Here is an 18,846-nt window from a genome sequence, read left to right on the forward strand (position 1 = left end):
TTAGTCTAGGAAACTAGATAATGCACTTTAGACCTACAGGACTGCCTATAAGACACCGTTGGGAACAACACCATTCCACCTCCTTTATGGCAAATCCTGTCATTTACCAGTCGAACTAGAGCACAAAGCAGCCTGGGCCACTAAACTTCTGAACTTTAACATAAAGCCAGCTGCTGAAAGGAGACTCATCCAGCTTAACGAGCTTGATGAAATGAGACATTTAGCCTATGAGAATTCGAAACTATATAAAGAAAGGACGAAAGCGTATCACGATAAGAAGATCTTATCCCGACACTTTGAACCAGATGATCAAGTCCTTCTTTATAATTCTCGGCTAACGTTATTTCCCAGAAAGCTTAAATCTCGTTGGTCTGGACCATTCACAGTAACAGACGTAAAACCCTCCGGAGCCATAACTCTAATAAAGGAGATGAGTTTACAGTGAACGGTAAACGAGTGAAACATTATTGGGCCAAACCGCCAGCAAATCAGCCAATTCTTCTAGAACCCCCTGATAACTAGTTTTGTCAGGAAGTCGAGCTAAAGACTTAAAATTTAAGCGTTGAGTGGAGGCAACCCACTATTAGGTAATTCTAATTGGTTTTCTTAGTTACTGGTATTTACTTTCGTTTTTATTCTTTCAGATTTATTGCAAGACCCAAGTAGGATGATGATCACCATATCAACCGTGGACGAGACGTCGACATCGATCGACATGATGACACCTGCAACGATCGATGCATACTGATGCACATCGATCGATTTCCACTCTGGTCAGGTTTATCTTCCTAACTTGTTACATTGAGTACTTATGATTTATTTCCACCATAACTCCGACTGTGTTACACTGGGACAGTGTAATTTAAGCCTGGGGGAGGTTTACTGACATTATTTATTCTGATTCTTATTAAAAGGATTTTAATAAAGTTATACTTAGATATGAGAAAGGGACTATGATCTTCTTATTGATTTATACTTGAATGTTTAACCACTCTTTAACACCATTTTAGATTTACTGATTGCAGATAGTACTAAAGATGCTAAAGTGGATCCCTGTCAACTATACACATTTGCCTTCATTGTTTGAAGGAACCATAGCTGACCTCTAACACTAAACCTGACGTAATTGCTTGTCTTGGGGCTTGGTATACACGGGATCGGATTCTTCAGACAAGTCTGGAAGGTAACGCCTTGTTTAGATTCATTTATCACTTTTTCTCTCTCTATTTCGACCCTAGAGTAGTTACTGTTTTATAAACAAAAAAATAAATAAATAAATAGATAAATAAATAAAAAATCTGAAATTTATTATTTAAATAGGACTTAGGATTTAGTTAGGAGGAATCTGAACAGGACTTGGTGGCTAAAACCATTAAACCTTGATTCATAAAGATTCCAATAACAAGAATTCGAACGAGACTTGGAGGCGGCAATCTTCAAGGCTCGCTTCACAAAGAATTCTTGGATAAAGGTCAAACAGAAGTGAACAGGGCTTGGTGGCAACCACCATTAAGTCTTGATTCATGGAAGCCTGTCCAATCTTGGTCACTGTCGTGTAATAAAAGCAGACTTTGACTCAAGAGAGAAATTAGAGAGAGAGAGAGAGAAAATATGAACTAACTTTTACTTGCAACTCCAGAATACTTGTCTGAGAATCTTTGCATCATGTGATCGATACTGCCAAGGTAAAGCCTACACTTTTATACTATTGAGAAATGAGGTTGGCCGAGGAGAATGTCAGATAAGATTTGGTAAGTTGTTGACTAGATGAATTTGGTTGCTAAGCTATGATATTGGATAATGTGGATTGAGAGAGAGAGAGAGAGAGAGAGAGAGAGAGAGAGAGAGAGAGAGAGAGAGAGAGAGAGTTAGAAAGAGAGAGAGAGAAAGAGAAAGAGAAAGAGAAAGAGAAAATTGGGTGGAGTATCCAAAAGAGCAAGGGGAGTGAAGGAAATGTGCTTTGTTTTTATGGGTTGGAGGCTAAGATATATCAACATTGAATGATAAAAATCCGAGTCAAAGGTTCTACGAGTGTGAGCGATACAAGGTACAAAAATTGTGATTTCTCTATTTATTGATTTGTAGTCCCTTCATATGTTGTTAATTTTTTTGTTGTGCTAGTGAGGAGGTAAATGTAAATTCATTTAATGGTTTGATGAGGATGATGCATACGTACGGATGGCAAAGAAAGATTTGATTGAAGCTATAGATGAGATTCACGAGAAGAACATGACTATTGATCAATTGAAGAAGATAATTTTGGAACTTTGCAGTGATTTAGTCAAAAAAAAAAGAGGCAGATGAAGACATCATTAATAATTTTCTTTAGCTATGAAGAAAATATTATTGTAATGCTTAGCATGTGAATGTTGTCCTATTCGTAGCTTTGTAATGATTTGAACATCATATGTGTTTGGTCAGCAGAATATGTAAAATATGTTTGACTTCATCATTCAAAAAATTCGATCACACTTATATTTTATTCAAACTGTAGTTTTATCTCATTGGATTAACTTCCAAAATAGTCGATTTGTCATAGATATTAGTGATTAGTCATACATTAAAAGTATTATGTCACAGAAATTTCCAGAAAAAAAAACATATCCGAAGACCAACAGGATATAGCTGAGAAATATCAACTTTCATACATCCAAAAAGACATCCTAATAGACGAGACCCATCAAGTTTGTATTGTAGGTGGAGCAGTTGAGGAGACATCATGTGCTTCTTGTTCCTGAGAATGTCCTTTCATGTTGAAACTCCTACACTTGGGTATGTTCTCTTCAGGCTGCACCCAAATCAAGTTTATCAATGACAACAAAGACAACAAAAAAAAAACATAACTATGCTATGAAAATGTACTTCATGAGGAGTCGAGGGCATTTCCTAGAGTTGTAGCCTTCACCACCACATAGACCACAATGACATATTCTTCCTTAATGACCTACTTTCATCTGGTTTCTCTTGGGAGATTCATGCACTCCGTTAATCCCTTCTTTACCTTTTGGTCTTCCATGAGGTCTTCAGTAAGGAGGTGTTTCAATACGTTCTGCACCAGAAACTTTCCAGATTTTGGACGTAACCCATCCATATACAAACCTTTCCACTTTGATGTCAGATAACATGCTGAAATTTAATCATCAACCTCCATACCATTCTCACAGATAGCATATACGGCATGGCGACATCGAATTTCAAACCAGTCCCATTTCCTACAAGCACAGCGTCGAGAACGCAAGCTCACTTTGTAACCATTTCCAAATTCAACTATCTCAAAATCACCACTTGTTCTAGAGAAAGAATAGCATTATTGAGCTACATCCAAGAATTTTCAACCTCTTTTATTGCCTTTTTGTGAAGAGTCCAGTCTTGTTGGCAGATGTCTTATATCTAGTAGCTATCTTCTGTATAACATCCCTTCTAATCAACTCAAGCATCTGAATAAAACACTTCTTCCTCTCTAATTTCAAAGTTATGTTGAAAGACTCAGTGAAGTTATATGTATCATAAATTATAAAATAAATTAGTATAAAATAGATAATCCAATTAAAATAACAATAAAGATCATCTCTTTTTACCAATTAGAACGTGTGCTTTAAGATTTCCATTTCCGATATCTTCATAACTCGCGAAAGTTAGGAAGTTATTATCGGAACGGAGCTTCTCTAGAGTTGATTCTAGTCGATGAAACTGTAAGCACTCTTTCAGTATTTTTATCCTACTAATTAAATTTTCTGATATAAGTGTAGGGTGTTAAATCCATGCCTCTTGCATGAAAAATCATATGCTTTGTGTCCAATGCAATCAATCTACTGAAGAACGGCGTAAGATAGAAAATTTCTAAATATCCCAAATTATGGCCAATATCGACCAACAAACCAAGTATACAATATGTCTATCATAATTAAAACTTTAATAACACGCTTGGATCTCCGTTCCGATAATAACTTCCTAACTTTCACGAGTTATGAAGATATTGGAAATGAAAATCTTAAAGCACACGTTCTAATTGGTAAAAAGATATGATCTTTATTGTTATTTTAATTGGATTATCTATTTTATACTAATTTATTTTATAATTTATGATACATATAACTTCACTGAGTCTTTCAATATAACTTTGAAATTAGAGAGGAAGAAGCCCTTTATTCAGACGCTTGAGTTGATTAGAAGAGATGTTATACCGAAGATAGCTACTAGATATAAGACATATGCCAACAAGACTGGGTTCTTCACAAAAAGGTGAGAAAAGAGGATGAAAATTCTTGGATGTAGCTCAATATTCCTATTCTTTCTCTAGAAAAAGTGGTGATTTTGAGATAGTTGAATTTGGAAATGGTTACAAAATAACTTAACTTTAATACGCCGAGAAAAAAACCAGAATACGCCACCTAGTTTTAAAGGGTTTCATATTTTTCAGGAATGTAATTGTAACATCCCGAAGTTTAAGAGAATTGATTTGACTACCTATATCACCAAAGTTGAGTTACTTTTTCTGTCATACATTCGTTTCGAACTCCAAAATTAAGCGTGTTTGGGCTGTAGTATTAGTGAAAGGATGGGTGACCTATCGGAAAGTGATTCGCGATACCGTGCGAGTGAGGCCAAAATAAGGGGAAAAGTCGGGTGGTGATTGCAGGGTCAGTAAACAAGACTTTTGGGCCTTAGAAAAATTAATGGACCGACCGCTGGAACGAGATGGGGCCCACGGGCCGAGAGAGCGGACGTGGATGGCCCATTCGCCATGGGCGGTCAGGGCATTACAAGTGGTATCAGAGCTGGTTAACCATCTCGGTTCTGACCTGAAAGGCGTCTTGAGACATGTCGTGGGGCACAACGAGGATGTTGCGTTCTTTGAGAGGGGATGAATTGTAACATCCCGAATTGTGATATATGGAAAAGTTTAAGAGAATTGATTTGGCTATCTATGTCACCAAAGTTGACTTACCTTTTTTGTCACATATATGTTTAGAACTCCAGAGTTAAGTGTGTTTGGGCTGGAGTAGTGAAAGGATGGGTGACCTATCGGGAATTGATTCACGATACCGTGCGAGTGAGGCCAAAATACGCGGAAAGGTCGGGCGGTGATTGCAAGGTCAGTAAACAAGACTTTCGGGCCTTAGAAAAATTAACGGACCGATCGTAGGAATAAGATGGGGCCCACGGGCCGAGAGAGCGGACGTGTGTGGCACAGTAGATGTGGGCGGTCGGGGCATTACAAGTGGTATCAGAGCTGGTTAGCCATCTCGGTTCTGACCCGAAAGGCGTCTTGAGACCTGTCGTGGGCGTAACGAGGACATTGTGTTCTTTGAGAGGGGGTGAATTGTAACATCCCGAATTGTGATATATGGAAAGGCTTAAGAGAATTGATTTGGCTACCTATGTCACCAAAGTTGACTTCCTTTTTCGTCACACATCTGTTTAGAACTTTGAAGTTAAGTGTGCTTGGGCTGAAGTAGTGGAAGGATGGGTGACCTATCAGGAAGTGATTCGCGATACCGTGCGAGTGAGGCCAAAACACGGAGAAAGGTCGGGTGGTGTTTGCAGGGTCAGTAAACAAGACTTTTCATACCGAAGAAAAATTAACGGACCGACTATTGGAACGGGCTGGGGCCCACGGCTGAGAAAGTAGGTGTGGATGGCCCATAGCTGCATCTGTTCATGTCAATTAACGATGGACGGTCGAGTTAATGCTCTTATTTGTTTGTAGGTGTCGATGCATCGGCCGGTGAGTTGTTATTTATACATATTAGGATCCTACGATACTTTTAAGAGAATATTGTGAGAATATTAGTTATTTGCAAATGATTTATTTAACTATAAATATGTTGTGATATTTTGTATATATTGTAACCGGGAACTTTAGCAAGATCAGCACCGGGGAAAGAATTTGGAGGCTGGAAATTGATACCCCACTTAAACCCGGCAGGACACGGATCCACAAACTGAATGGTTCATTGTTTTTTTTATCGCTGCAACCGTAACATTGACATTTCTGGGAAGAACAACTCCTATGTGGATTAGAAAACAAGCCATGTTTTTTTGTGGTGGACATTAGCCATCATATATTAAGATTGACTTATAACCAATATGGCATTGTGTTGGTCTCCTCAAAGCTTATGTAATAGCTCTCGCAGAAACAAACGGTTGGTAGATACATCACATGGACGTGAAGACCGCTTTTTTGAATATAAATCTAAAGGCGTTAGTGTATGTAACTCAACCCGAGGGTTTTGAAAAGAAAGGAGAAGAGGATCGAGTTTATGTATTACACCCGGCGTTGTATGTGTGACGCCACACACCAAGAACTTAGAATGTAAAACTCGATCAGGGTATGAAGGAGATGAGATTTAAGAAGTGCATGAAAGAACCATCAGTGTACCGCAAGAATGAAAGAAGAGACTTCTTGCTATTAGCCATATACGTTTATGATCTATTTGTGACGGGAACTTTGCTTAAGATGATTAAACAATTCAAAGAAGAGATGTCTAAGAAGTTCGAGATGTCAGATCATGGTAAGCTAATGTACTACACTGGCATAGAAGTGAATAAAGGAGCATACGGAATCAGGATAAAACAAAAAAAAGTATGCTCAAGAAATAATGTGTGACACAAAGATGGAAGCGTGTAATGCGACTCAAGTTCCAATGGAAGCGAACTTGAAGATTTCAAAAGCTGAAGATGAACTAAAGATAGATGCTACAGAGTTCAGAAGAATCATAGGATGTTTGAGGTATCTACTTCATACAAGACCCAACTTGTGTTACGCAGTTGGCGTTCTTAGCAGATAAATGCACAATCCGAGAGACTCTCACGGACACGCCATCAAGCACATACTGCGGTATGTGGGAGGAACAACAAACTTCGGTATGTTCTTCAAGATAGATGTGTCAAGGAGCGTCGTTGGTTATAGTGACAACAATCACAACATTGATGTCGATGATGGGAGGAGCACGTCAGCACATGCATTCTATTACGGGTCATCACTGGTTACTTGGATGTCGCAGAAGCAGCAGGCGGTTGTAGTGTCATCATGCAAGGCAGAGTTCATGGCAGCAATAGAAACAACGAAGCAAGCTATATGGATCAAGGAGTTGTTATGTGAGATACTAAGTGAAGAAAGTTAGAAGGTCAAGCTTATGATAGACAACAAATCAACCTCTAACTAAGAATCCAGTTTTCCATGGAAGGAGTAAGCACATACTCTCAAGATATCATTTCATTCGTGAGTGTGTGGAGAATGAGCAAATCGAAGGGGAGCATGTGCCGGGTGTTGAGCAGAAGGCTGACATCCTTACCAAGGCATTAACAAGGATTAAGTTCAAGCAAATGAGGAGCTTAATTAGAGTTCAATAAATTGATTTTCCTAGTTCAAGTTGGAATTAAGGAAGTGAATGTTGGATAATTTCAAGTTTGTGGAAACTTAACATATTATTAGATGTTTAATAAGTTAAAAGATAAACACAATAAAGAAATCTAGAATAGGAAAATGAAGTTTTCTATTAGATTATGTTTGTGTTTTTCATATCCAACATGTTAAAAAAAAATTGTATTTCATATAAATAGAGATCGTATCGAGAAGTGTTTCATAAGAATGAATATGATCTAAGAAAAGTATCGAGAGTTTTTGTTTTGAGTAGTTTAATAAAACTAATAAAGAAAAAATTATTTTTTTATAATTATTGTGTTTCTAGAGATTTAGAGATTTGAGATTCCACCTCATCTTATGACATGTATTTCAAAATCTTAGGCTTCAATTGATGGTGAATGAAGGTAAAGATAAGGGTCAAATGTTTTTTTTTTTGAATCTATGAGATTTTTCATTTATCTAGCATTTTCTCGTATTCAGCGTTTCTTTCTTGCTTTGAGTTGAATTTCGTTTTCTTTTTTTTTTTTTTTTTTGACGTCAAAAGGTCATTCTATTACTCAAACTTGAGGTGGTCTGGGTAACCAAACCGGAATAGAACAACCAATAAAATGTAACTCCCTATGAAAAGATCTAGCGGTCTTAGCCAAGAAATCTGCAATCTGATTGTGCGCCCGTGGAACGTGAATGATGTTGAATTCCGGGAAGCATATTTGTAGCGTCTCTATCCTCTCCAATTCCGTCGAAAAGCTTGGCCACGCCTGAGGATCCTTCACCATTGCAATTAAGTCCTTACAGTCTGTCCCAAAGCTCTGGCAGGTCGAATGTTGCAGCATATTCTCCATCGCCCACCGCAGTGCTTCTACTTCCGAGTGTAAGGCTGATTCGCGTCGTGGGAAGTTCCTTGTCCCCATAAGCTGAGTGTTCCCAGAACTATCCATCCATGCCCATCCGCATCCACTAAAGACGGCAGAAGACGTCCAAGATCCATCTAACAAGCAGATATTCCTCAAGCTTACGACTTGAGGTTCCTCATTTATGTTATCTAGTGCCACCGTTTGTACCACTTCATTAGCATCAAACCAGGCTTGGCATTCACTCTCTGCATGTCTAACTAGGTCCAAAGGATCTCTGTCTATTCCCCTAAAGAGTTTTTCATTCCTGGCCTTCCAAATGTACCATATTATCCAGGGATAAGGATCCCTATCTTGTTCTGGCTCAATGATACCATTCTTTCTCCAAAATAGGTAATCCATATTCGTGTAGACGCTCGAAACCGGGAAAATATTTGGGCATGTCGGAGTTGCTGATAAAGACCACACTTGAAGGGCTGGTGGGCATTCAAAGATGGCATGTGTGACGGTCTCTTCCACTTCTCCACATCTTGGGCAATAATTGTCACACCTCATATTACGTCTAATTAAGTTCCTCGTAACTGCCACATGACCAGTTAACAACTGCCATATAAGATGACATATCTTCGTAGGAGCCTTCAATTTCCACGCAAAAGCTTGGAGCTTTGTGATACTTGGCTACAGAACTTCCTCTTCCTCCGTCGACTTTAATAAATTCTGAGCCACCCAATATCCCGATTTGACCGTGTATTGGCCATTCCTTGTAAAGTTCCAGCAGAACGTATCACGACGGTGAGTTGAGCTTATGGCCAAACTCCTTATGAGAGGTATATCCTCAGGATGAACATAGCTTTCCAATATGCCCACATTTCATACGAAAACCAAATTTCATATTTTTTGTTTTACTTGATTCAAAATTTATAGAATTGACTTTAACTATGTCGTATTTTATGAATCAATTCTATAAATACTAATATGACAAATTAAAACTCTAAATATAACAGTGACTTGAGATTTTTTTTAAGATGACACTAAAAAAGTTTTATCATAGATATAGCATACAAAAGTCAAAATGACCCACATGTTTCATTATATAGATAAATAGATATTTATACTGTTAGGATTAAATAATCTAAAGTAATGGTTTAGATTTTAGGGATAGGACTTTGGATAGTGTGTTTTATATTTTTTCTTTTTAAATAAATTTTTAACAAATTTTTTTAAAATATTTTTAAAAATAATTTTGGATTTCAAGATAAAATTTTGAAAAATAACTGAAAAATATAAAAAGTTCTAATTCAAAAACGTATTAATCCAAATTAATAATAAAAGTTATTTTTATATTTATTATTTATTTAAATAATTATAAATAATTATTATAATATATATATATATTTATAAAATTTGGATATAAAATTTTTTTATCTAGTTAATAAAATGTATTTATGTCATTTTTTCTTATGTATTATATCGGTTAAAAAACTATTTTAGCGTGTTTTAAGAGAATTGTCCTAGTGACTTTATAATTTTGGATCCAATATCAAAAACATTGTTAGCCCATAAAAACATTGGAAAATACTTAATTTCAGCCCTCACTTTCAAATGTCAAACATTCTATTATGAATTTTGTAAAAGGCAGATTAAATAAAATGAAAAATGAGATAACTACCTTATGACGTATCCAAAATTGATTATAAAAATCTCTTGTTATAGACACTCATATAAGATGGCGTTCAAAAAAAAAGAAAAAAAAAAGACACTCATATAAGATAAAAATTTGTTGTCTGTATCATAATTCTACAAAACAATTGAGTTAAGAGTATAAATACACAGAGATTAATTAACTAAATGGTTTTACTGCGTATCTGAGATTGAAAGAAAAATCTTTAAATTACTTGTATATATAGTAAGTAGATTGCAATATCTGTGTATAAAAGTTCATAAAATTTTATGGCTATATTAGCTTGACAGTCATTTTGAACATTTTACTTGGGCACAGATACAAATGGACAAATTCTAACAATAAGAACTGAACAGTTGCATCATCAACTCTCTTATATTTCATATTCCATGTAATCCAATTTATGTGATCTGGAAGAAGGCAACTTAGAAATTGACACTAATAATGATAAAAATAATAATCAAAATCAAAATTCTTATAAAAAAGTTTAATAATAATAGTTGTTATTCTTAGAGCATTTCCAACTCTACTACAAAATTTATGGTAAAATAACGTGAATTATACCGTTGTGAATTATACCATTGTGAACAAACAAAAAATCATTACTCTATATATGCAATTATATTTTTTTTATTTATTCACAACTACATAATCAACTCAATTTTACAGTAGTGTTAGGAGATGCTCTTAGCATTTAATAAACAGCCAAAACTCCACTTGATCTCATGATTCACTTTTAAACCCTTCTACAGTTTTGGTCTTGCTTCTGTCTACACCGCGTGTGAAATATTTTTCTAGATAAAGTTTTAACACTTTCAAATAATTATACAGAACCACAAAAATAAAAACAGAAATGGAAAATGAATAACATCTCGTACAGCGTCAGAATTGATATGAGAACCCTAAACGTCAGAAAAAGCGATAAGAAAAAGTCCATTTTGTTTGGTTTTAGACAAAAACAGTAACATACTTTTGGTCAAACTCTGTAGAAGATATTCAATCTCCCTTGTGAATCTCACCCTCATGTCACCATCTCCAATCCGTCACTTTCCAAATTAAATTATAATTCAGAAACCCTACATATACACCTAGGTTTAGGGCTTCGCTTTTTCAGAGAAAATGGTTCCTTTTCTCCTTTTAATTAATCAACCACACGTTATAATCTGGAACTCTACAGTGCACCGAAATCCCACAGATGTATAGTACTCACAGCCGTTGATGAAGATGAAGCAACGGCCACATGTCTATCGTTGGCAACGATAGCATCAACTTCTCCTACTCTCTCTCTAAAACTGTAAAGATATTCTCCTCCTCTCTGTACGTCCCACACGCGCATCACACCTCCTGCGCACATTAAGGCGTGCAGTCTATTAACACAGCCCATCACTCTTCTCTGCGCCGCTCTACTCACACGGAATTCACAAACAGTTTCTTGCGTCCTCACTCTGCGCACAATAGCGTTACCCCTACTATCCATTCTAACGTACGCCTGATCGTTAGCATCAAAACCCGTCACTATAAGTCCTCTCCGTTGCTCCTCGTCCTCCCCGATGATCACTCCTTGGTTTCTCAGATCGATCACCATGATTCTCCATCCTGTACACGCCACTGCTGTTTCTCCACCGGAGATTCGAAGCCGGCCAAGAGACATCGTTAGCTCCGTTAACGTGTGCCATCCCATAACAGCTTCTGGATCGGTGAGCGAACCACCAACGAATGTTGTTTCTTCGTTGATACAATCCCAAATGTGAAAAGCCCGACCCGGAACACCAGCAAAAAGTCCGACCCAGTAGCGTCCACAGCCCGTGAAATCCACTAACGCGCCGTCGTTAACAATATCTCCAACGAAAGCTGTGCGCGTGTGACTACCCACGCCGTTAATTTCCGCCACGTGGATGTCTCCGTCCATCGTGGCGAAAACCAATCTCGAATCTGAGATAACAATGCCCGAGACTGCTCGGGAAAATCGTCCAAACCGGTCTCGTGGAGGCGGACGTAGCGTCCTGACGTGGAGACGGCTGTTCAAGAGAAAGAGACGAACTGTTCCGTCGGCGAAACCCGCAGCTAAATAGAGATCAGAGAGTCTGAGACAGCGGCAAGAGAGACTATCCGGTTCGTCCACGTCAGACGGATCAAAATTGAGTGTGACGTGTACGTACGAACGCGTCTGGAAGTTCCTAGCCGTCCGATGTCGGTAGATGAACTCATCTCGCCATGTGTCGTGCATTAAACGTGTTCTTGCCCAAACTTGGCGAGATAGGAGTTGCCACAGATGGTCGGAACGAGAAACAGCCTGCCACATTGTGCAGACCTATAATGACAAATATTAGTGAAATATAGAGAGCGTTAGTATCAGCTTCATAATTCAATGTCACATAAGGGAGAGTATTTATATACAGTGAATTAATTACGCCTAAATTGCAGAGCTGAACTGATATTACTAGCAAACTATATAGTTAATCTGCAATCCTATATTTACATGAATATATATAAGTTTATTAGAATGGATATTATTGTGATAAAATTTTGTTGGTACATAACTTAACATTAATAAATAAAAACAAATATTAGTAAATTGAAGCTATTCCAACTTAGTCAAATTAAAGACTAGGAAGAGTGGTTAAATACAAAAAATGACGAGGGAAAAATTAAACATAGAAAGAAGATATAGCCTCTAGTTCAAATTAAATAAGTAGGCCTGCAACGAAGCATGAAAAACTCTATAGGGACTAGGAGGATGATGGAAAGACAACGACAGACTCAGACACAAGCTCTGCGTAAATATGTCTTATTGAAAATACAACTCATTGTTTAAAAAATTATTTATTACGAGAATGTTAGTAATGTATATGTTCATTTGATGCGACTAATCAATCTCTGCAAGTTACAGATTTAGCAACAGAGGCCCTAGTAAAGGGAATAACGAGAGAAGCCCTACTCGCAAGTCAAAAGAAAAAGCAAATCAATGTGATATTAATACCTCCCCACCTAAAAAAAACGTTATGGTTTTTTTAGGTGCTTTTGTCTGTATTGTGAGGTAAATTTATTAGTGGACAGATGAAGATATTAAATGAGAAGTTGTCAAACAAAAAAAAACGAGAGGAAGTAACAGATTGAAGCTGAACATGAGATTACGACTTTGCCAACAAGCATGCCCTTCTCTCTTTCATTTCCAAGAAAGGATAGCTTTAAGCCTGTTTTGTTAAAAGTAGAGCTTCCCATAAATACATAAATTTTACACTTATATACTTGATGTGTTGTAACACACGATTCTCTCTCTCCGAGAATCCGTGGACCTACATTCTCCACATTTACGTATGTATATAGTATACTATACATAATATATCGTGTATCTACATTTTCTACATTTACATATGTATATAGTATACTTAATTTAGCGTGTATCTTATTCTTCATCAACGCAAAGCATTGTATTTAACTTCATCCTTCCGCTCTAGAAACTCATTTTTGAAACGATAATACATCAAGCTAAGCTATAGGTTAACATTTAGCAGTTAAGACCACGATACAATAATCTAGGGCATGATCACATTTACCATATACAATAAAATTCATTCTAGTACTTAGAAAACTGTCTATGAAAACTCAGTGAAAACATGATCTAAGATATATCTATGTAAACAAAAAAAGATATATCTATATAAGAACTGAAAGGAAATATTATACCTTGTTTCTAAGATATTTATTTTTCTGGTAATAATTAGTTTAATTATTATTAACTGTTATTTTTATGATAGACTTAATAATATATAAAATACAATGAAACTTTTTATATAATTTATATTACAATTTTCATTCTAAAGAATCAATATTTGTTTTGGAAGAAGTAAAATTTCAATAATTACGAGAATAAGTAATGTTAACAACCAGAGCCTAGTGTTCAAATGTAAAGAACACAATATAATCTAGAGACACCACGTGCTCTAAGAGACCCATAACATTGGGTTCCATGTGCTTTTTGGCATATGTAGTGCCCATACTGTCGTCTCTTTTGACTGAGAATGTTAGGGAAAAAAACAAAAGATAAACCCACTTCGATGGAAAAGATGAATCCATGATCAATTTCAAAGTGAAAACCAACGATGAAAACTCTATTTATACCCTTAAATCTCTGACAAAAGGGTTATGCTGTAACCACACTGGAGTTTCTAATAAGATATTTAATTGCAAATTTGAAAGTTTAATATATTATAAAAATACCATGGAGTTAATAGATATTCACATATAGAGAGATATACGAAAAAGCGAATGAGTTGTCAGAAGCACTGCATGCATTACTCACTGGATCATAATATTGACAGGAAAAAATTAACAAAAGCAGGACGCAAAAAATGCACATATGTACTCCTATGTTATTCCTCGTTACTAGATATGAGAAAAAAACTAAACATTATATGTATGTATATATATATATATATGATATACAAAAAAGCTGCAATTTCATTTTGACATAGTTAATAGAAAAGAAGACCATGTACACGGCTAAGAGAATACATAAATCATGTATACTTTTTTTTTTGTTGCAGACTGTGTATTTATCTAATAACCTAAATGTGGCAATAATAATATATGACTTAACATTGGCAAAGCAAAAAAGACAGGACCTTACTTGTAGGTTTTTTCGCCATTATCTTTTAGATGTTCTTAAATATTTTTTTTTGCTTGAAGATGTTCTACGACATTTTCTAGTTTTACGAGTCTATCTTGAGACGTCACTCTCTAAGATTTGATTTTTAGATTTTCGAAAGATAAATACCGTTATAAATAGATTAAAAGAACTATTAAATGTATCTGCCATTGGACTAAAGACTGTGCCTAATTGTCGATATTTTCGAGTCAAGAAAGTGTTTAAATTAATTATTATCCGAAGGACTTTTCAGTCAAAAAGTGAATTTTTCTTATTAAAATTATAATTTCATCATGCCAAGAAAGGAAGATCTTAAAGGCAACAAGTAAAAAAAAAAACTTATTTTCTGCCCTAGTATTAATATTAGAATTTACATGTCCGATTTCTCAAAGATACAAAACGAAATTGGGGGCCGAAGGGTTGTACGTTCGTTGTGGATCCAGAAATAGACATTAAAAGGTATCAAAAGTTTCCGAGTGAACAAAGAATAAAAGAAATAAACTTATTGGGTAAATGGAAGACAAAAAGTTTCTAAAACGAAAAAAGAAAATAGTCCCAAAACCATATGATATGTGAAAGAGACATCAAGTTAATGTCGTCTTGTTAGACAAAAAAGTTGGACTTGGACCCATCATAGAAACACAGAAAGGGCGGTTACCTTTCCAAAGGTCAGTTATTTTTTGTCTCTTCATAATTCCACTCGATATAACTTCTAGTATCATTTAATTATGAGTTTATGATGTTGATAAAAAAAATACATTATGATTTTGTGATATAGTATCGGGAAAATTTTAAACTGGATATATTCAATGATACCATAGAAATATATTCAAAAACAAATCTAAGCCTATAGAATCAACACCTAAAGTACAAAATGAAACAAGCAGTACATTTGACTAGACCGAGATTGTATACCTCCCCTGATTTTGACTTCGTTTTGTCTTTGTTAGATCTATGTGGCTAATTTTGCTAGCTTATACATGATAAACGATTCTGATAGTGTCATGTTCGTCGAGTAAGATCTACTCTATAAAACGAATATACACGTATCTAGAACGTTACGAAACTATTATAAATAACTGACCCGGAAAACGCTGGCAAGAGCAGGTGCTGCGTCGACAGGGCTAGTAGAGAAGGAAGCGTCAACGGCAACTTGAACGGCAAGAGATTCGAGGAAAGGTTCTGGCCAGACGTCGTTGGCACTGTGGCGAGGGCGAGATGGAGATGGGGCCTCGAAAACGCCGCCACTTCTACCGGCGACGGAGCTGAGACCACCGCTGGAATTACCGTTGTCGGAAGCTGAAGAGGAGGAAGACATGAAAAGGGTTTTCTTAGGAACAATGGAAGGAGAAGGAGCAGCAGAGAAAGAATGGTGGGGGAGAGAGGAAACAAAATACAAAAAGTGTAGATAAAGACACTTCTCGAGGTGGGGGACCCAGGTTGTGGAGGTATGTTTTTTCTCTGTATTTTTTATTTTTTATTTTCAATTATAAATGAGACAAAAATTAAGTTAAATAAACCAAGTGAATGATTCATTTTGCTGAGAAATTTTAGCGAATTTCGACTTTTATTTGAAACTACAGGATTCAAACAAAAAAATTTGTTGATACAAATTCATTTTCTTGCGTTTTTTCGTTATTGAGACATTCCATTTTTGTAGATTGCGATACGCGTGAATTGGTTGGCATGAACTTAATAATTAAAAAAGAAAAATTACAGACTAATCACTTAATCAGTAATTAATCAAGAATTAATTTTAATCATTTTACATATATTTATATACAAATTTTACATTTGTAGACAAAATAAAAACAAAAGCGTTGTATCAGGTGGCAAGACAAAGGCTATTTTATATGGTTTCCTATTAGTAACCATTGCTTAATCACGCAATCGCGGAAATAATAGTTAAGCTGCGAAAAAAATTAATTAAATCGCGGAAAAATTTAAAATTTGCGGTATGGTGGAATATATATTAAATTGATTAAACTATTTTATATGGTTTTTAATTTGTTATAACAATAAAACAAATAGCAATAATTAAACTAATGATTACAAATGTGAAAACAACTAAAATTTATTGAAAATATTTTAGTTCTTATTATAAATATCTAGCTTATTTTTCAATACGTTTTAACAATAGATTGACATGTTATAATATATAAATTATAATAGAACTTTATTTACAATATAACTATTTATCATTAAAAAATTATTGATGTGTATTTTAAATTTTAATATAGTATTAGCATATAATTTAATAATATGAAATACTAATTTTGTAAATTTTTCCACCGTAATCCACTAAAACTCACTTTTTCGCTTAATAAAATTTTTTTTTATATTTTTGTCAGCGAAAACGCAAACTTGCGTTTTTGCGTTTTTTCTTCATTCCGCAACATTTTGTTGATTGGTAAAATACTTGCGGAATCGCATTTCACACTCCATTCCGCCATTCAGCATAGTTACCAATCAAAGCCAAAGATTTATGCGTTATAGCTCACAGTTCCATCTATTTTCAATGTTTTTTGGATCTTTTGTTCCTTTAATGTAATAAAATCACACAATTCCTAGATACAAATAGAAATTTAGTTGAAGATGAAAAAGGATTAGTAACCATTGCTACTAGCTACTTTAAGCAGATCTTTGAATCATCAAATCCAGAAAACATTGAAGAGGCATTAGCTCAAGTTTCTACGACGATCACTGGAATAATGAATGACAACCTTACAGTTCTGGTCTCCGAATGAAAGGTTAAATTAGCATTCTTATATACACTTCTTCTTCTACCTTTCTTAAATCTGGGCCCCTCATTACCATCCACCATATACAAAAAAGAAAGAAAGATCTACCAAAAAAAAAAAAAAAGAGAAAACAAAAAAAGAAATCGAAAGTTTCATTTGGCGATTGGTGGTGGAAGAGAAAGCATGCTGGCTGAGGAGAAATCCAGCCTTTGAGGTGGTTAAGGCAGATTCCAAAAAGTTAAATCTCTTTTCTCTCTATCTTAAACACCTTTTGTTTGCTTGGATCTACCCATTGGGATTCCTTGATCGAAAAAGCTTGTGTGATTACCATAAAATCTGAGAGAAACACTTGAGTGGGTGAGATTAAACAGTTGAGAGTGTGAGGTTTTATTTCCTAACTTTTGTGTTGAGATTTTCAGGTTAAGATAAAATCCCCGCGACAAACTTTCTCTCAACCTCCATTTAAATATTCTTCGAATAATTTTGATGAGTTTGTTAGTGTGCAGGAATGGCTAGACGTAAGGTGCAAGGATCATATAAAAACGACAAGAGATGTGGCTTATCCAAAAAGGCGATTACTTCATTTTGATGTCCAAGAAATCTGTGACAACTTTGAGAAGGGAATGATGAAAGCCCTCAAAGACATCAGCAAAAGCCATAAGAAGAGCACATCCACACATGCACCTGTAGCTGAGCCATCCTTATTCATCAGCAAGAAATCCAAAAGTAAATCTGAAACCAATGATGAGGAGTTGAAAGATTTTTCAGATTCTTTACCTACCTTTGATGAATATGATGAAGAACCTATTGAAAGCTTGTTTTCTTGTGAGAAAAATTGTGATCTTCCTTCTCTTGAATCTGAGCACGCGTACGGCTCGGTCGCTACGTAGCGACCAAGCTCGAGCCAAGCTCGGTCGCTGCGTAGGGACCGAGCTTGAAGCCAAGCTTGGTCGCTACGAAGCGACTGAGTACGAGTACGGTTCGATCGTTACGTAGCGACTGAGCTCTCTTAAAACCGATACGATATGAATTCATGCATTCTCGTCTACTCTTTAATGTTATCTCGCAAAAACCGTGGCTAAACCATTTCATGTTTTTTGTCATTCAGAGTCGTCAATCAAACTTCACGATAAAAACTGCGGAAAGTTCGTTTTTAACGAAGAAACCGTAATGAACATTTCGAGTCAAAGATGGCCCAAAGAGACCTAAGACGAAACTCGAAGCCCACTTGCGATTTTTTAAACCAAAAGCCCATATGCCATATCACGGTTTATGCTTGGTTTGTAAGGAAAGATAAATGTCATGTCTCCGCGGATAAATCCGAAGTTTCCGAAGATAATCACGAAGATTGGGAAAATGGAATATCTCTATTTTTAAGCTATGACGACTTAAGGGCAGAAGGGAAAAAATGTAGACCGACTTAGGAGCGAATATATAAGTACTCCTAGGCGAGAGGCACAAGGAGAGAACTTTTCACAGCAAACTTAGCACTTATAGCGATTTTAGACAATTTTCCGTTTTTGTTATTGGAGCTGCAACTCAATTAGGTTTTTGCC

At 35.8% G+C, this 18,846-nt stretch overlaps 1 protein-coding gene across 1 annotated transcript; it reads right to left on the minus strand.

Annotated features, from left to right (window-relative positions):
* Window positions 1–9,623: 9,623 nt before the first annotated feature.
* LOC106424953 (transcriptional regulator STERILE APETALA) lies at window positions 9,624–17,368 on the minus strand. The gene is made up of 2 exons (XM_013865696.3): window positions 15,634–17,368; window positions 9,624–12,212 (listed from the first exon to the last, which is right to left on the minus strand). The coding sequence occupies exons 1-2, from the start codon at window positions 15,865–15,867 to the stop codon at window positions 11,073–11,075; spliced, it is 1,374 nt and encodes a 457-aa protein (XP_013721150.2). The 5' UTR covers window positions 15,868–17,368; the 3' UTR covers window positions 9,624–11,072.
* Between the last annotated feature and the right edge of the window lie 1,478 nt (window positions 17,369–18,846).

The sequence above is a fragment of the Brassica napus genome, chromosome A4 (genome assembly GCF_020379485.1).
Source record: "Brassica napus cultivar Da-Ae chromosome A4, Da-Ae, whole genome shotgun sequence".
Classification (NCBI taxonomy): Eukaryota; Viridiplantae; Streptophyta; class Magnoliopsida; order Brassicales; family Brassicaceae; genus Brassica; species Brassica napus.

Excerpts from the sequence above, each read along its gene's own strand:
- LOC106424953 (XM_013865696.3), bottom strand. The coding sequence starts at position 15,867 with ATGTCTTCCTCCTCTTCAGCTTCCGACAACGGTAATTCCAGCGGTGGT. Across the intron at positions 12,213-15,633 it reads CTCTTGCCAGCGTTTTCCGG|GTCTGCACAATGTGGCAGGC; the intron begins GTCAGTTATTTA and ends TTGTCATTATAG.